Raw genomic sequence first — 17269 nt, 5'->3', positions numbered from 1 at the left:
ACCGTAACGGGATCAGCTGTGCACGTTTATAGGAGATAGATATTTATTTATCTTTTAGGAACTTCATAGTGTGTCATACAGCAAACATCAACAACCAGACAGCTGCTTTACAATCACAAACATGAATGGGACACACACACACTACAGGAGCTGACAGTGGCTCTGTCACCCGACGCTGGTCTCCAAACCACGTTTTGTCAAGAAAACACACTGTGAAACGTGAAATGAGCGATCCTGCCCACGAAACAGCTTTTTTTCTTATTATAAAGATGGCGATTATAGACAAAGAATCTGGGTGAAAGGATGGATTAGCACACGCAGGTAGCAGGGATTGTCTGAGCTACAGAGAGAGCTGCAGGGGAGTTACAAGGTGCAGCTCCCCGACTCCCAGTTAACTCATGACTGTGAGGTCACAACTCACGGCCAAAAAGGAGAACAACAAACGCACGTGGTCACATTATCAGCTGAGGTCTGCAGCTTACTTTGGCTTCAACTCAACAATCAATCATGATTTCAGTTAAATGCTAACGTTGCTGTTACTGTTACCTTGTCTGTGGTCCGCTGGCAGAACACCGGCTGCTTTCTGATCAGGCGCCGCCATGCTGTTGCCGAGGCAACATAAGTTTCATTTTACGGTGGACGGACGGTAACAATACAGAGTTGTTTTCTTTAGCTTGAAATGATCCCATACTTTGGACACTTTCTTCTTTGTCCCTCGCTGTTTTCTCTCTCTTCCTCCACTTTGCAAACAGCTCCATCATAATCACGTCGTGTTCACATCGTAAGCGTGATGTGCCACAGGAATAAATGTCCCTGCGAAACACTGTGCTGTAAAGTTACTTGGATTAAAGGAAGCATCGATGCAAAGAATTTGTGTCGAAACATTTTATGAATCGATGTTATCGATTTAATCGATGAATCGTTTCAGCCCTAAATGAGTTACCTGTCAGTCGGTTGAGTCTGTAAGTTCATCTTTACCGCTCTCGGTTAACTTTAGCTAGTGTGAACACAACCAGGAACTAAAAGGAAATAATGTAATTTTTTCTTTGGTCCAAACCACAGACTTTATGAAAAGATGTGGATGTAGCCACTGTGACATCAGCCTTTGCTTTGTGGACTACCGTTCTGTAGTCTCGAGTTTGCTTTTGTGTCCATCCCCATGCCTTTTTTTGGAGCCAGAAATGACCATATTTGGGCGAGAGGGTGGAGCTGGGGAAGAGGGAGGTTAACCTTAACTTTCTCAGCTTCCTTATGGACAGTTTTATTAACTTACATTAATAGAGTGCTGCAGGAATGAGTCCTAAAACCTGGAAATGAGTCAGCATTTTAGCACATTCTCTTCCCTCATCTCAAAGTGAATGGGTTTTTTGTTAGATGTCTAAAATTAGGTCTGTGGTTAACAGAGATGTTCACGTTTGTTCTACAACATAAAATATGTCAGTAAATACCCCAGTCATCCTGAAAATTTTGAAATACAAAGTATTATTTATTAGTTTAAAGGGCATATTATGTATTGGGATATATTTAAATTAAAGATTTATTAAGTATACAATCTTTTTAACTTTTTTATACAACTTATCTAGTCGGTGGATTTTTTTGCAAATTAATAAGTTCGAGTCAAATTGTAATTTCCCAGTTAAAAGGCTTCTAGTACCTCTTTTATCCCTTGCATGTCAAATTGGTGGGTGTAGCAACCTGCCAATTTCCATCCCTGCCTGGCTACCCTTACCCAAGAGTTAAAAACAAAAAGGTACAAACTGGGCAGTAGGCTACAGTACAGTAGGTAAGCAGTGTTCCTGCATCCAAAAGCTACCTGGTTACTTAATTTTTGCATTTTTATATTACATTAATTATTAATATTATCTTAATATATTTATTACACAAAAGCTTTTCCTTTGTTCTACTTTATTCCATGCGTAAAATGTTCACTGTCACTGCCGTGTGTAATTTTTAGATTATGTTTATTGTTTGGACGAACTTCAGTAATGAGTGTTAAAACACACAGGTAATTTAGGCCAAAACCTGAAAGAGACTACATTTGTGCTCCTTTGTTCAGTTTGGAAGGGGCATGGCCCCGAACCCCACCTAGCAGGAAATAACCTTGCTATTTCTAAAAACCGGGCTATGGCCCCACTCATGGTCAGCTTTCCTCTCTCTTCCTCTGCCTCTGTCTCTCTTGCTCGCTCTCACACACACACAGTCTTAACAAACTGCTCTACATAAATGAAAGTTTGAAAATGTGTGTCTATGTGTTATGCAGCATTGTGAGTGCCTCTGTGTGTTCACCAGCGCTGCTTGCCCATTGTCCTTTAAAAAGAGAGCTTCACCATTATGTCCTCCATCACAATTATCTGAAACATCTGTTCAGTTGCACGCACACACACACACACAGCAAACAAACAATAAAGTGTACTTTTCTCAGTCTCTGGTGAGAACTGGCATCTGGTTGAATGGAATGTTTAGTAGAAACAGTGAAGCTATAGATGTCTCTATATTGTGGTTGTTGTAATGTTTAATGCCCTTGAGCTGAGGTGCGATGTCTCTGTGTGTGTGTGTGTGTGTGTGTGTCTGTGCATGCCTGCCTGTGTGCTTAAATGCATGTGTTCGTGCAGGTAAGGCACAGTTCATCCACATGGGTGAAGAGGTGGACGGGGTGGATATGAGGGCGGAGGTGGGGCTGCTGAGTCGTAACATCCTGCTCCGTGGTGACATGGAGCCTGGCTGTTATGGCAACGAGGCCTGCAAATTCTTCAACTTTGACACTTTTGGAGGACATTTAAAGGTACGGTCTTGTTCTGACTTTGTAATTTACAGGTACAGCTACTATGATTTGAGCTTGACAGTTACTGTAATTCTTGACTTTGGAAACAGCAGTTGACAAAACAATCTTAACTCGAGGTTCACTTACTAGCTTTTAACAGAGATGTCACGAAGTGCTTCACAAAAGAAATAAAGCATCCAACATACATACAGACATAAAACACCATAAAATAGAAATTAAAAGAAAAACAATTTCACCAAGGCAGGTCTGAACAAATCTCTTGAGCTGCTTTTTAAAGGTGTCCAGAGGGAGAGAGTTCATAGGTTTAGGAGCCACAACATCAGAAGCACAGTCCCCTTTATTTTAAGCTTAGATTGAGGAACAACAAATGGATCCTGACCAGATTACCTTAGAGACCTGCTGGTAATATAGGGCTGCAGTAGATCCCCAAGGAAGGCAGGTACATAATCATGCAGGGCCATGCAGTGTAATATAGTCTAAACTCCAGAACAAGCCAGAAAGTTTACCTTGAGTTGAGGTTTTTCTGTCAACAGGTACTCTGATGTTTGGTCTTTTGCTCTGTTAATGTATGTAAATCGGAGGTTTTAATTCACTTCACTCCCAGTATCCCGAGGAATTACGTCCATATTGGACAAACCATCCATCCATCCATCGTCAACCGCTTATCCTCCATACAGGATCGTGGGGGGGGGGGGGCTGGAGCCAATCCCAGCTGACATCAGGCGCAAGGCGGGGTACACCCTGGACAGGTCGCCAGTCCATCGCAGGGCCACACATAGACGAACAACCACTCACGCTCACTCTCACACCTAAGGACAATTTAGGGTAACCAATCAACCTAGACTGCATGTCTTTGGATGGTAGGAGGAAGCCGGAGCACCCGGAGAGAACTATTGGACAAATCAGCACCTTGCTATTTAGGTCTACCATGGGGGACCATAAATGTCTGATCCAAATTTTATGACAATCCATCCAGTATTGGGCAATAAAGTAGTATGACTAAACAATCTCAACTCAAGATTAGCTTTTCCTGTAGGTTTCAGCTGTATCATGTATGTATCATATCAGCAAATGATGGATGAATGATCGGATCCATCTCTGTGACAACCGGACAAACTCCAGTTGAAAGCTCTGGAAAGAAGCTAGTAAGTGGAGATGTGGAGATGTGGAGATTCATCCACATCCATCCATCAACGCCACCACCCCTACAATGGCTGAAGAAAAAGGATTACAAAGCTCCTGGATGCACAGTGCTCCATGTGGCCATTCACACACACAAATATTTCCACATACAGGTGCTGGTCATATAATTAGAATATCTTCAAAAAGTTGATTTATTTCAGTAATTCCATTCAAAAAGTGAAACTTGGATACTATATTCATTCATTACACACAGACTGATATATTTCAAGTGTTTATTTCATTTAATTATGATGATTTAAACTGACAAGTAATGAAAATCCCAAATTCAGTATCTCCGAAAATTAGAATATTACTTAAGACCAATACATAAAAAGGATTTTTAGAAATGTTGGCCAACTGAAAAGTATGGACATGAAAAGTATGAGCGTGTACAGCACTCAATACTTAGTTGGGGCTCCTTTTGCCTGAATTACTGCAGCAATGCGGCGTGGTATGGAGTCGATCAGTCTGTGGCACTGCTCAGGTGTTATGAGGGCCCAGGTTGCTCTGATAGTGGCCTTCAGCTCTTCTGCATTGTTGGGTCTGGCGTATCGCATCTTCCTCTTCACAATACCCCATAGATTTTCTATAGGGTTAAGGTCAGGCCAGTTTGCTGGCCAATTAAGAACAGGGATACTATGGTCCTTAAACCAGGTACTGGTAGCTTTGGCACTGTGTGCAGGTGCCAAGTCCTGTTGGAAAATGAAATCTGCATCTCCATAAAAGCATGAAGTGCTCTAAAACTTCCTGGTAGACGGCTGCGTTGACCTTGGACCTCAGAAAACACAGTGGACCAACACCAGCAGATGACATGGCACCCCAAACCATCACTGACTGTGGAAACTTTACACTGGACTTCAAGCAACGTGGATTCTGTGCCTCTCCTCTCTTCCTCCAGACTCTGGGACCTTGATTTCCAAAGAAAATGCAAAATTTACTTTCATCAGAGAACATAACTTTGGACCACTCAGCAGCAGTCCAGTCCTTTTTGTCTTTAGCCCAGGTGAGATGCTTCTGACGCTGTGTCTTGTTCAAGAGTGGCTTGACACAAGGAATGCGACAGCTGAAACCCATGTCTTGCATACGTCTGTGCGTGGTGGTTCTTGAAGCACTGACTCCAGCTGCAGTCCACTCTTTGTGAATCTCCCCCACATTTTTGAATGGGTTTTGTTTCACAATCCTCTCCAGTGTGCGGTTATTCCTGGTTATTGCTTGTACACTTTTTTCTACCACATCTTTTCCTTCCCTTCGCCTCTCTATTAATGCGCTTGGACACAGAGCTCTGTGAACAGCCAGCCTCTTTCGCAATGACCTTTTGTGTCTTGCCCTCCTTGTGCAAGGTGTCAATGGTCATCTTTTGGACAGCTGTCAAGTCAGCAGTCTTCCCCATGATTGTGTAGCCTACAGAACTAGACTGAGAGACCATTTAAAGGCCTTTGCAGGTGTTTTGAGTTAATTAGCTGATTAGAGTGTGGCACCAGGTGTCTTCAATATTGAACCTTTTCACAATATTCTAATATTCTGAGAAACTGATTTTGGGGTTTTCATTAGTTGTCAGATATAATCATCAAAATTAAAAGGAATGAACACTTGAAATATATCAGTCTGTGTGGAATGAATGTATACATTATACAAGTTTCACTTTTTGAATGGAATTACTGAAATAAATCAACTTTTTGATGATATTCTAATTATATGACCAGCACCTGTATGGCCAATCAAAAGTGAATGCACTAATGTATGATTAAAAGTGTAAGTCACTGTGTGTGTGTGTGTAACTGACATGTACCTGCTGTCATTATCAGGTGGAGCGGGGCTTCAGGGCAGTTCATATATCTGGGGTGGAGCTCCAGCACATGGGCCAGCAGACAATGGGACACTATCCGGTCCATTTCCATATGAACGGAGACGTGGACGAGAGGGGAGGCTACAACCCCCCCACCTCCGTCAGTGATCTGTCCATCCACCACTCCTTCTCCCGCTGTGTTACCATTCATGGATCCAACGGATTACTGGTCAGTTATGAATGTTTCCGCAAATTTAGGTTTTTATTCTCTTTTTACTTGATGTGGGCCATAAAGAAAGGGATAATTAGTGTCATTTTAGGAAATGCACTTATAGCTTGTTTATTAAATCTGTAAATAAACAAAACAACAAAATGTGGTGTTATGTGCTAGATTGTGTCTTGGCTGGGCAGTGACATCTTGAGAGGCTGTGCTGATACTTTTACAGCACACACACAGAATTGACACTTTGTTGGTGAATCCTTGCGCTAGTGACATTGTATCAGCCGTTTATCAGTAAAATTTTATGTTTCTTTTCCCTAACAGGTAAAGGATGTGGTGGGCTATGACACACTAGGCCACTGTTTCTTCACAGAGGATGGTCCAGAAGAGAGGAACACCTTTGACCACTGTCTGGGTCTGATGGTGCGAGCTGGGACCCTGCTGCCTTCAGACAGGGACAGCAAAATGTGCCGTGACATCACTGAAGGAGCTTACCCAGGATATGTGGCCAACCCACGCCAAGACTGCAGGTAAGACTCTCTTTAACCTCTCCCACCATGGGGGATCTCCTGTGGGAGATCTGCCAGGTGGAGGTACTAAATACGGCATCAGGCTGAACTTTCATAATAATGCACAACACACCTAGAATATTTCTATTTGATGGAATGGTGCAGTCATAATCAGTGCTGTCTAGTCTTGTAATGTCTTGTCTGAAGTAAATTCAGTGAAGCATGAGAACATTGAAGCCTCTTAAGGGACATTTAGGGGAAACATTGAGGTTCCAGTAGGATATATCATGACTCAATCTCATCTCATAATCAGTGTAGTTACTAGACAATAGATTAAACAATCACCTTACTCATTAAATACATGGCCTTGCCAATGCTCTTTAAGATTAAATGGATGTGTCATGCAAGTGTAATAATTTCTTTGGAGGCGCTCTTCATTTCAGGCAAGGTGGTGTGCCTCCACTATAGTACTCTTAGTCAGTTGTGGGAAATACCTCCTTGGCCATACCTCCTTTATTGAAAGCCTGATATCTTAGCAACTAGCCAATGAATCAACAAGTCAGTATGAATGACTAACCGCTCCATTACACACAGTCCAGTCAAAAACTATCAGGATAGTGATATCATTTCCATTGGTTTGGCTAAGAATCTGACACTGTTCACCCAGTGTTAGCATTTAACATCCCCTAATCTGAACTAAATCATCACTTAACTTCTTAGTCCCTGTTTTATTTCAAATCCAGTGTGCTTGGGTACAGAGAACACAATTAAAAACAAATCACTGTCTCACAAAATGGACTTTATTTGTTACAGGGCTCTAAATCCTTACAAACTTATTGAATATAATCAATATAGTAACAGTAGTTGTATATGGATTGCATTACAAACATGGTGTTTTCACCATCACAGTTTGAGTCAGTCTGACCGCCTGAATACAACCTTCAAATATATAATGCAACTGCAAAACTGTCTGCTTCTTTCTGAGATCGCTTTTTCCAACTAATTTGACAATAGTTCTCCGGGGAGTGCAGTAATAGACAATGGCAGTGCCAACAGTTTGTCGGACTTAACACCTGTAACTAAGGGGGGGCGGGGCTTAGCGAAGGGTCAAATGTGTGTAAAGTTTCATTTTTGAAAACATTTGTAGTGTTACAGCAAAAAAAGTGAACAAAGATACTACTCTGAAACAGGACACTTTCACATGACAGCAGATATACTCTTTAAGGTGATCATTTTGTTTTAACAGACAAGAACAGACGCAGAGACAAAGAAATAAATGATTTCTTGAAGTTAAGATATAATAAAAAATGAGAAATGTCAGAAGGGTCTTTCTATACTGTGAAAGGGCTGAGTCTGAACACAACTTCTTAATAGCTAGTGATCATTAGTTAAAATGCTCTCTTTCATACTCTCTCTCTCACTCACTCACTCACTCTCACACACACACACACACACACACACACACACACATACACACACAGACACACACACACACATACACATAAACACACACACACACACAGACACACACACACACACACACACACACGTTTGACTGTAGTTTTTTCCAATCTGTCTAGTTTTGTGAAGTTTGACTGCGTGAGTGTTGCAGCACCTGTAGTTATTTTTCATCCACCAAAATGATAATGGCATTTTTAACCATCATCATCATTATCATTTTAAAGGTCAGAAAAATCTGTTACACAACTTGTGATCACACATATAGAATCAGAATCAGAACAATCAGAATCAGAAGGAGCTTTATTTTTATTAATTTGTTTTGATGATAAGGTGCTACACATAGATAAACATATAGTTGACATAAAAAGTCAATAGAGAAGTAATATAACTATTTGCAGAACATGTGCATTATTCTTTGTGTTGTACAGACGTATTGCAACAAAATATATAAACTGACAATATAAAAATAAACAACAACAAAGATTAACAATTAACAACAAATGTCTGCAATGTACCAGGTTTGTGCATGATATGAAATGAAATAGTGTTTACATGTGCAGAGACATTTATATTATTTGCAAGGGGGGAGTGTCAGTGGGGGACCAGGGCCTTGTTAATGAGGCTAGCTGCAGACAGGAAGAAGCTGTTTTGATGGACCGCAGCCTCCTGCCAGAGGGGAGAGTCTGAAACAGTTTGTGTCCAGGGTGGGAGGAGTCAGCTGCAATCTTTCCTGCACGTCTCAGAGTCCTCGAGGCGTACAGGTCTAGAAGTGATGGAAGATCAATTGACTCTCAAAGCAGCAGTAGAACTGGTTCAGCTCATTTGCCAGGTGAGAGTCGTTGATGGAGTGGGGGGCTTTGGGTTTGTAGTTGGGTTGTTGTAGTGATCTGTCTGATCTCCCTCCAGACAGAAGTGGCGTCATTTGCAGAGAACTGGTTCTTTAGCCTTGGCTGAGGTTTCCTTTGTTAAAGTCACCAAGAACAATAACAAGGGAGTCTGGGTTTGTCTGCTCCACACACAGTATCTGGTCGGCCAGCATGCGTGTTTTTAGGATGCACATTTTTTTTTGGCGCACCCTCTGGTTTTCCCAGTTTCCCTGTGGAGGGATGGTGACGCAAAGGGCTGAAATGAACACACATCACCACAGATCTGCTGCCAGGGGCAGAATACTTATATGATCAATCATCAGTTCGACACTATGTCAGTCGTAATTTCACTGTATTTCACGTTGTTAATGATTACATCATCTTGTTTGCTTCAGAATGTTTTTTATTTGCCGATTTATCAACAGAAGATGTGTCCTGCTTCCTTCAGATGCAGGCGTGAAATGAACTGAAGAGGAAGCTTTTAGCTGTGGAAAACAGATCATCAGAAAAATGTTATTCATTTATAGATAAATGCAGACCTCATGCTATAACCACATTAAGCATTAGGCTAGTTTTTGTTTTTCAGTAAAAAAAAATTGTATTTGTTGCTATTTATTGCTGTGCAAGTTTTTTCATTGTTGTTATTGATAAAATCCTCAGATTAGCGGCAGATTGGCAATGCACTAGAAACAGACATGGTTTTCAGATGTCTATTTTCATTGTCAACCTGTTTTCTGCCAAAAAAGTAACAACTCTTTTTGCATAGTCTCCTCACACCCACTGAATTTTAATGTTAGGTAAATACCAAACTGTCAGAGCACTGCTTGTGCTGGTGGTTGCACTACTGCAAAAATAGGGCCCAAAGAGGGAATTTTGCACTAATAAGACTTAACACTTGATTTCTAAAGACTTCAAATTGTGTCTCCCATCACTTTCATTGGAAGTGCATTATGCCTGGTACACGCTAGATAATTTTCAAATCTTAATCAATTTTAAAAACATGGAACACCACAAACATAATGACAGAATTAACAGATTTTTTATATTTTAATCTTAAAATCTCTTTTATCTCTGCCGACCAGTATCGGCTCGGGAAGGCCCCTTCGATTGTCGGGAGAGTAAATCGGCCCCAAAATCAGCCCAATTGTTCCCTAGTGTGCAGCTAGCATTAGATGGGATCTTTTAATGGTTTCAGTTTCAATCTTTATATGGGCACCTGAGTATTGTTTCTTAAAGTTGGGATAAGCAATTCTGGAGAAATCCAATTCCATGGCAAATATAGAATGAACGACTTTCATCAGACCTCTCCTAATTTATCTAATTATAACAGCCTGTAAATACACAATGCACTATACTTTTAATTAGGCTTTTTGTCCAGTTTGTCTGGTTCAGTGTATTCTGTGATGATTTCCAAATCCCAGTGTATTTAATTTAATCAAACATGATTCATCTAACAACATTCCCCACTCTAAGATATTATGATGATTAATTTCCTCGTTTGAGATTCCTTCTGTCTCTCCCCCTGACATTGTTTAGATGTGTATGTGTAGAATGTAAATGCTCAAATGAGAACAATACATTTTAGTAAGATTTGAACAGGAGACGTGCTGCATGAGGAGGAGGAAAATGTCATCTAAACTTAGCCAGTTGGATGTGCTGGGCATAAACACTTTACTTGTTTAAAGAGTGTGTGCTTGTATGTGTGTGCTTAAGCATTCATTTAACAACACAAATCATCTATCCAAGCCATCTCCTTTATAGAAAACAGCAAGACATGGCAGTTGGATGTTTACAAGTGTCAGTTCAGTGGAGATGTTTCCATTCATAAACACACGCAAAAAGTTGTTTTTTAGGCCAAGCCAAACTAAGTACATCAACATACCCGATTTCACCTCAACAAAAATGTGCTTTGTCACTAAAGATTTCTCTGCAAACTGAATATCAGTCTAACATGGATCTGACTGCAAAAGTCAATGGATGTGGTGTGTGTCTATTTGTGTTGTAATGGTAAAAATATCGAAGGTAGTTTGGGTTTGATATGAGCAGTGACCGAGCAGTATTTGATTTTCATTCAAACAAGCATGCAACATACAGTGAAAGATATTGTTCCAATCCACCTTGCTGACTATCTCCTCCTGCTGTGCACACTGCTCCGATTCCACAGATGAAAAGAAATGTATGTACCCACATAAGAGGTAGAAATACCAAATCAAGTATTTTATTAATATCTGTAGCACTTTCATTGTTTATTTGTCTGTCATGTGTCTGGTGGCGTTGTGTATAGCAGTCAAAGCAAATAAGCCCTTAAGTTTAGATTTGCAAAGCCACCTGAAAATGTAGGATGTGGAAAAGATTTCTCCATTATTAAGAGGAGGAGATGCTCTGAATAAACCACACCTGTTACCCGACACCTGTTACACCAAAGATATGTCGCAGGTCATCAAAAACATCACAGGCTACAAAAGCAGGAGCTCCCCCATCATGTGTGAGGCCACATTAACTGATGAAATTGACACCTTTTATGCTCGCTTTGATCCCCACATTTGATCACAACAACCCAGCCAGCCTGGACCCTCACCAGTTTGCTATCAGATCCACAGAGGATGCCATCTCCACTGCCCTCCACTCAGCCCTCACACACCTTGAGAAAAACAACACCTACATCAGAATGCTGTTTGTGGATTTCTGCTCAGCTTTCAACACAATCTCCCCATGAAACTGATCAGCAAACTCAGCACTCTGGGCTTAAACACAACACTCTGCAGCTGGATACTGGACTTCCTCACAAACAGACCCCAGTCAGTTTGGATTGGCGGACTCACCTCCTCCACTCTGGTGCTCAGACAAATGACGGTAAAGGCGATAAAGAGGAGACACCGTTAGCCCGCCCCCCCCCAAACTACTTGCTACTAGCTACTAACGTAAAGTAAGTAATTATATAGAGTCAATATGAGATCCACACAGCTGTCCACACATGTTTGGTCTCACCGGACACTTTATTAGTTACACCTGTTCAATTCCATGCTAACACGATTGTATGATGACACGATTGAACACATGATTGTACCCCCTCACCACCCACCCCACCACAAAAAAGTGTTTATTATTATTTTTAAATATACCTGCTTTGCACCCTCTGACTTTTCTTCTGCCCACACTCAGACGCACACACACCTCTGGTTTCTCACTGTAAACACACCAGATCGCCCCGCCTCTCTCTCCCTGTCTGCTCCCCTGACTTCTGCATCAGCAGTATGTTTTATAAAGTCGGCCAAAAGACACAGAACTCGCCTTTTTTCCGGAGTTTTCCACCCGCGAAGTAGCCTATCAAACAACCAAAACCAAAATCTGCTCTCTGTGTGTTCACTGTGGCTTTACCTGGTAAACTGTGGCTTGTAAAATAACCGCTGTGTTTTTTACCGAGTGAAGTCTTTGTGTGAAACATGCCTTTATAAGACAAAACCGCCACCCATGCCATCGTCAATCCTGATGTTCCGATGGCAGTTTTGTAGACATCGCCCAACCCTAACGCTCACTTCAAGTGGTGATTGCTGTGTAGCAGTGACAAAGGAGCTAGGGTTTGCTCTGTCAAGATCTTTTTTTTCATTCTTGACAGTTATTTTTCATGTGAACAACTGAGAGCAGTGTTATGAATGCCTTCCAGGAGAGACCTGAAATGCTCACCATTATCCCTATTTTTAAATGACAACATATCGTATGAAATAGTTCTGTTTGAGCATATCAGGACCCTCAGTCTGCACAGTGGTGCACTGATGCAGTTGGTGTGAAAGCAGAGCAATGGGGGGCATCAAGGAAAAATCTTTCTAAGCTCACAAATGAAATTCCATCCACCCTCATTGCAAGGAGGCAGAAATGTCAGAAAGAAATAACACCCTCTGGAATACAACCAAAAGTATCAGCACTGACAGATACCACTACTGGGTAGTGAGAAAATATGTTTTTCTGTAATTTGTGAAAATCGACCTTTAAAATGTACACCAGTCAGCAGTTTTTTAGCTCAGGCTTGTGGTTTATATTTGTTTGTAAATACTTTTCTTTCTCTTTGGATTGTTTTTTTTCCAGATTTCAATTTGTTTGATAAAGTAAACGCTAAATAAATACATCACATTAGGTACAGTAAAGCTGTCCTATAAATATATTTTGTCAGCCTTTTTCCTCTGCAACTTAACATTATAACCTGAAATGTTTTCCCTCGATGGGATGGAAGCTGAATTAGTTGAAGAAATATAGTTTCCCCTCCCTAAAGCCAAATCCATGTGACTCCCTTGATGATTCATTCGTGCCTGGAAGCACCAGCATGTTTAAATGTTTCCAGCTTGTATGACCTTTTTTCCATCTCAGACTGCTAAACTTTCTGTCTTTATTACATCATAGTGTTACATTCATCACTTAGGCTTCTAATGCAGCAATCCAATTCATATTTCACACATCTGTCACATCATCACTGTCATCTCATCAAACATGGTTCCTCTAAAAAGAGAGGAGAGCAGACTACTCTTTGTGTTGGACCTTCTTCCCTCTCATCCTCTCTAACAGAAGGAGCCTGGGGGGTGGGGGGGCTGAACCTTGATTGGGGCTCACTGAGACCTTAATTACACAAGAGTTAATTCCTTTTTCATCCAAACTGAGCTGCTGCAGTGGGTGGTGGGTAGAGGAGCGTGTATCCTTGTTCAGGCAGCATAATTTAGAAGAAAGGTTAACAGATAGGTCAAGATGAGGGATGTAGCAGAGAATAAAACCACAGTTTGTTTGCTAGGAGGTCACCTTTAAATGCTGAAATGATAAAATTATTGTTGTGGATGTTTGACTGGGCATTTATCGTTACAAGTTTTAAAGTGCTTTCTGTTGCCACAGTTGCCTCCTGCTTATTTTTATTTTTAAATGTTTTGTTATTTCCTGGGGGATCATGCATTTGGTTGTGTGTGTGTGTATCTATCGGTCTGTAGTTTATCTGGCATACTTCTGGACTATCAGCCTAATATTTATGTGCACATTTATGACTGTTGCTTAGAAACTCTCGTGGTTGTAGTGATTCCCAATTTTTGAAAAATCTACTTTATTGACCGGCAGAGAAAGCAAAGCTTTGTCTTTTCAGCAGTATTCACCATTTGACCATGTGTTACAACATAGTTGTTTCAGGCTTGGCTAACCACAAGGCTTTTGTAGTTTGTTGCAGTCCACATTTTGGCCTTCGTAGTGGTTCAGAAACCGGCATACACAGAAATGTTTGGTCTCACCTTGAAGCAGAGCATCTGCAGATTAATTTCATACATGATATTTTACGATCCATCTGCACAGAGCCTATGCGTATCACCTCTGACTTAAGAACAGGTGAAAAATAGTTTTGCCAGGATGATTTTTCTAAGTTAGTTTTTTTTATCTGTGTTTGCAAGCTATGTAAAATTACAGTCATGAAAATCTATTGACTAGAAATGTATTTTAATCAGCGCCATTTAGAACATGGGTTAGTGGTGCATTTCATCTTCATGTGGCCAAAATGTGTATTACAACAACAAAAATTTTCCTGTTTTCACAGATGAACCAAAAAGATAACTTAAAAAATTACCCTGACAAACCTTTTTTTCTTCATCTGTTCATAAGTTATAATAGCAGAAGAGAAAACAGTCGGTCCAGTCCAGTGCGAGATGATTGAAGCAGCCAGTTGTAGGCTATTTATTAAGCTTTAACGTTATTTTTTTATCCGGTAATCTAATCAGGTTGTTTTTTGTTGAGCTGAACATCAGACTGTTTATTATTTTCTCATGTATAGCCTTCATCATATGGGATAAATAAAGGCTTGCCCTTCCAGAAGTGTCTTCCTGATTCCGTGGCAGAAAATACTTTCTTTAGTGCTACATTACTTTTCAAACAAGTGCAACATGTGTCACAACAACCTGGCATCAAATCTTATTTGGTGGCACTTTATGCAAATCAAATCAAGTGTGACTGGGTTCAAAGTCTGTTGTCTCAGTAAATTTGACACTAAAATGAAAAAATGTGATGACGCAAAAATCCCCCCCCACCGTCAGTAAATTTAGGTTTTTAATTAAGATTTAGCAAATATCCCCATCACTTTACTCTAGAGCAAGACATCTTGTCAGAGGATAAATTCCAATATTTTTAGGTGACATTTTTGTACCTTTCCTCTAGCGATCCACAATCTCTCCAAAATGTCCACTTGTACACAAGAAATGAAAAAATACAGTGAATTTTTAGATTCAGAAGGCAACTTTAATGGGAATGAATAGGTGGCAACTCAGAGCACGGTGTCCACTTTTCATAATACAGTAAAACGTCAATTAATAGCCAAATCCCAAATAGCCGCCTAACATTACCCCATTTACTGGCCTGGTGTGGGAACACATTTTGGCAAATAAACGCAGGTCCCCATTAAACGCCTGGTCTGGTTTTTATAGAAGTTCTTTGGGTGTATAAAACCTCTTAAACCCCGCGGGGTCGCCCACTTTAGCTGCTTCTAAGCTGCTTAGATCCTTAATACAAAATAGGCTATTAATGTTTAAAGGTATGATCAATATGTCAATATGAACATGCTACACATCGTTAGATCGGTTAGATTCTCCACAATACCACTGTTAAGTTAAGTTAACGGAGACCACAAGACCCAAAGTCTAATTCTTCTAGATTTACCGGTGTAACCTGCATGGCTACAAGAGAGGAAAAGGGGGAAAAGTGCTGACTCGCGTTAACTTTGAAGCGCTTGTTAAGTCCGCTCGTTAAGTCTGAATGTGTTGTTCCTTGATTATTTATATTCCTTTAGTCTGTAAGGGTTCACTGATCAAAAGAATCAAAACAGCTTTTCAGAAAAATGTATCCAAGTTGTGAATCCTGTCACGTGAAGTCCGTCGCTCTCTGTCTGCTAACTTCTCTCATCCTGCACCATGTTGTTGTTGTCGTGAGGTGGCTGCCTTCAAAATAAAAGCGCATAAGCCGTCTGTCGAGCTAGATCAAATGAATGACGTGTATTTGATATTATTTGATCATTTTTACAAAAGCATTATTCTGTTTGATATAGTAGTAGTTTCAGTGTTGTGCAAAAATAATTAAAGGCCTGTCCCATATGGACGCGTGTCCCAAATAAAGGCAGGGTCAATTCAGTGATTTTAGCAAAAAAAAACCCGGGCTGTTATTCAAAGTTTTACGGTACATCCTATCCAAGTCCAACACTTGTGTACTGTGGAGTGTAATGATCATTGCAGTCTCTAAAAGCTGCTACCAGGGCTTTTCCACCTGAAGCAAGGAAACGAGAGAGAAAGAGGGAGACAGAGAGAATGCTATGGTTTCTTCTTCTAATATACATGACTGTTACCACTGGAAATACAGAGTTAGATAATTAATACAAAGTGTTGTACTGTCATTAAAATAAGTCCAGCTACAAAGTATCTGTTAAGCACATCAGTTATAATGAGCTGCAAGTGTGTGTTTTTCAATATAAGAATCACAAAAAAATCAGCAATACAACTCAAGGAAATTTGTCTAAATAATTTTGACATGATTATACAGATCCATGACAACTGAGCCAACAGCTCCATTCCCTGACGAACGCTGTGTCGTTGACAGCCCTGGAGAGAGCTAAGTGGACCTTTGAGTGAAGATTGATTTTATCAAACTACTATTCATGAGGCCAGAAGACATTTCTGTGCTGAACTCTTAACAACATTGGCTGCTGAAGGGAAGACCTCTTCAAGACATTTAGATTTTAAAAATGACATAAATGTACCTTACAGGACTGAATTTATACAAATATTTATATAGTAAGAGTTTTGACGTACCAGTAGTAAGAAAAACAAGAGGCCTCCATAAATAGAAATTGCCATGAAAACCATTTAGTTTTGAAAAAAACTTCCCCATAATGCTATAAAATAATGCATAGTCCATTTGTGTAGCAGTGCTGTTGTTGGTACAAAAATAATAATAATAAGTAATTTTCTCTTTTGAGTGGCAGTGTTCACACTTTCTTTATTTACCACCACATCACTGGTTCAGACTGTTTGTGTGAAATCCAATAGCTCTTTTTTTCTCTTTCCTTTCCAACACGCCTCCTCTTTATAGCGCAACTTCAACTTTCTGGATCGCCAACCCCAATAACAACCTCATCAACTGTGCTGCTGCAGGCTCAGAGGTGAGTGTCTTACTCTGGCTCTTCACTTTCTCTTCCCTCATCCACCTCTCTCCCCCTGTGCTGCATCCCCCCATCTCTTGCAGGTGGAGGTCTGTCTCATTACCGTGTTGCCAGGTCAGATTAATGGCTGTGTACTCCTATTAACTTCAGAATCAAGCACACAACAGACAGAGGCACTGCTGCACTTTCACCATGATAGTGCCAATTATGATCATACTTCTGGGATTTCATAAGGATACTTCAGGCTGAATGGAGTCTCGTTTATCCTCACCAATGTAATAACTATTCTCATTTGCATACTG

At 40.5% G+C, this 17269-nt stretch overlaps 1 protein-coding gene across 3 annotated transcripts in view; it reads left to right on the top strand.

The window, feature by feature from the left end:
• Window positions 1-17269, top strand: part of LOC119882333 (cell migration inducing hyaluronidase 1) — a 206035-nt gene that overhangs the window by 153912 nt on the left and 34854 nt on the right. For all 3 annotated transcript variants that reach the window (XM_038692341.1, XM_038692342.1, XM_038692343.1), the window contains exons 12-15: window positions 2613-2782; window positions 5770-5979; window positions 6295-6500; window positions 16898-16967. In XM_038692341.1, the coding sequence (XP_038548269.1) occupies window positions 2613-2782; window positions 5770-5979; window positions 6295-6500; window positions 16898-16967 (656 nt within the window). The remainder of the gene's footprint in view (window positions 1-2612; window positions 2783-5769; window positions 5980-6294; window positions 6501-16897; window positions 16968-17269) is intronic.

Source organism: Micropterus salmoides, unplaced genomic scaffold (assembly GCF_014851395.1).
Source record: "Micropterus salmoides isolate LMB-PRFRI ecotype aquatic unplaced genomic scaffold, ASM1485139v1 Ms_hic_scaffold_3, whole genome shotgun sequence".
NCBI classification, from domain to species: Eukaryota; Metazoa; Chordata; class Actinopteri; order Centrarchiformes; family Centrarchidae; genus Micropterus; species Micropterus salmoides.
Note: the sequence above shows the minus strand (reverse complement) of the source record. Positions and strands in the feature narration are given on the sequence as shown.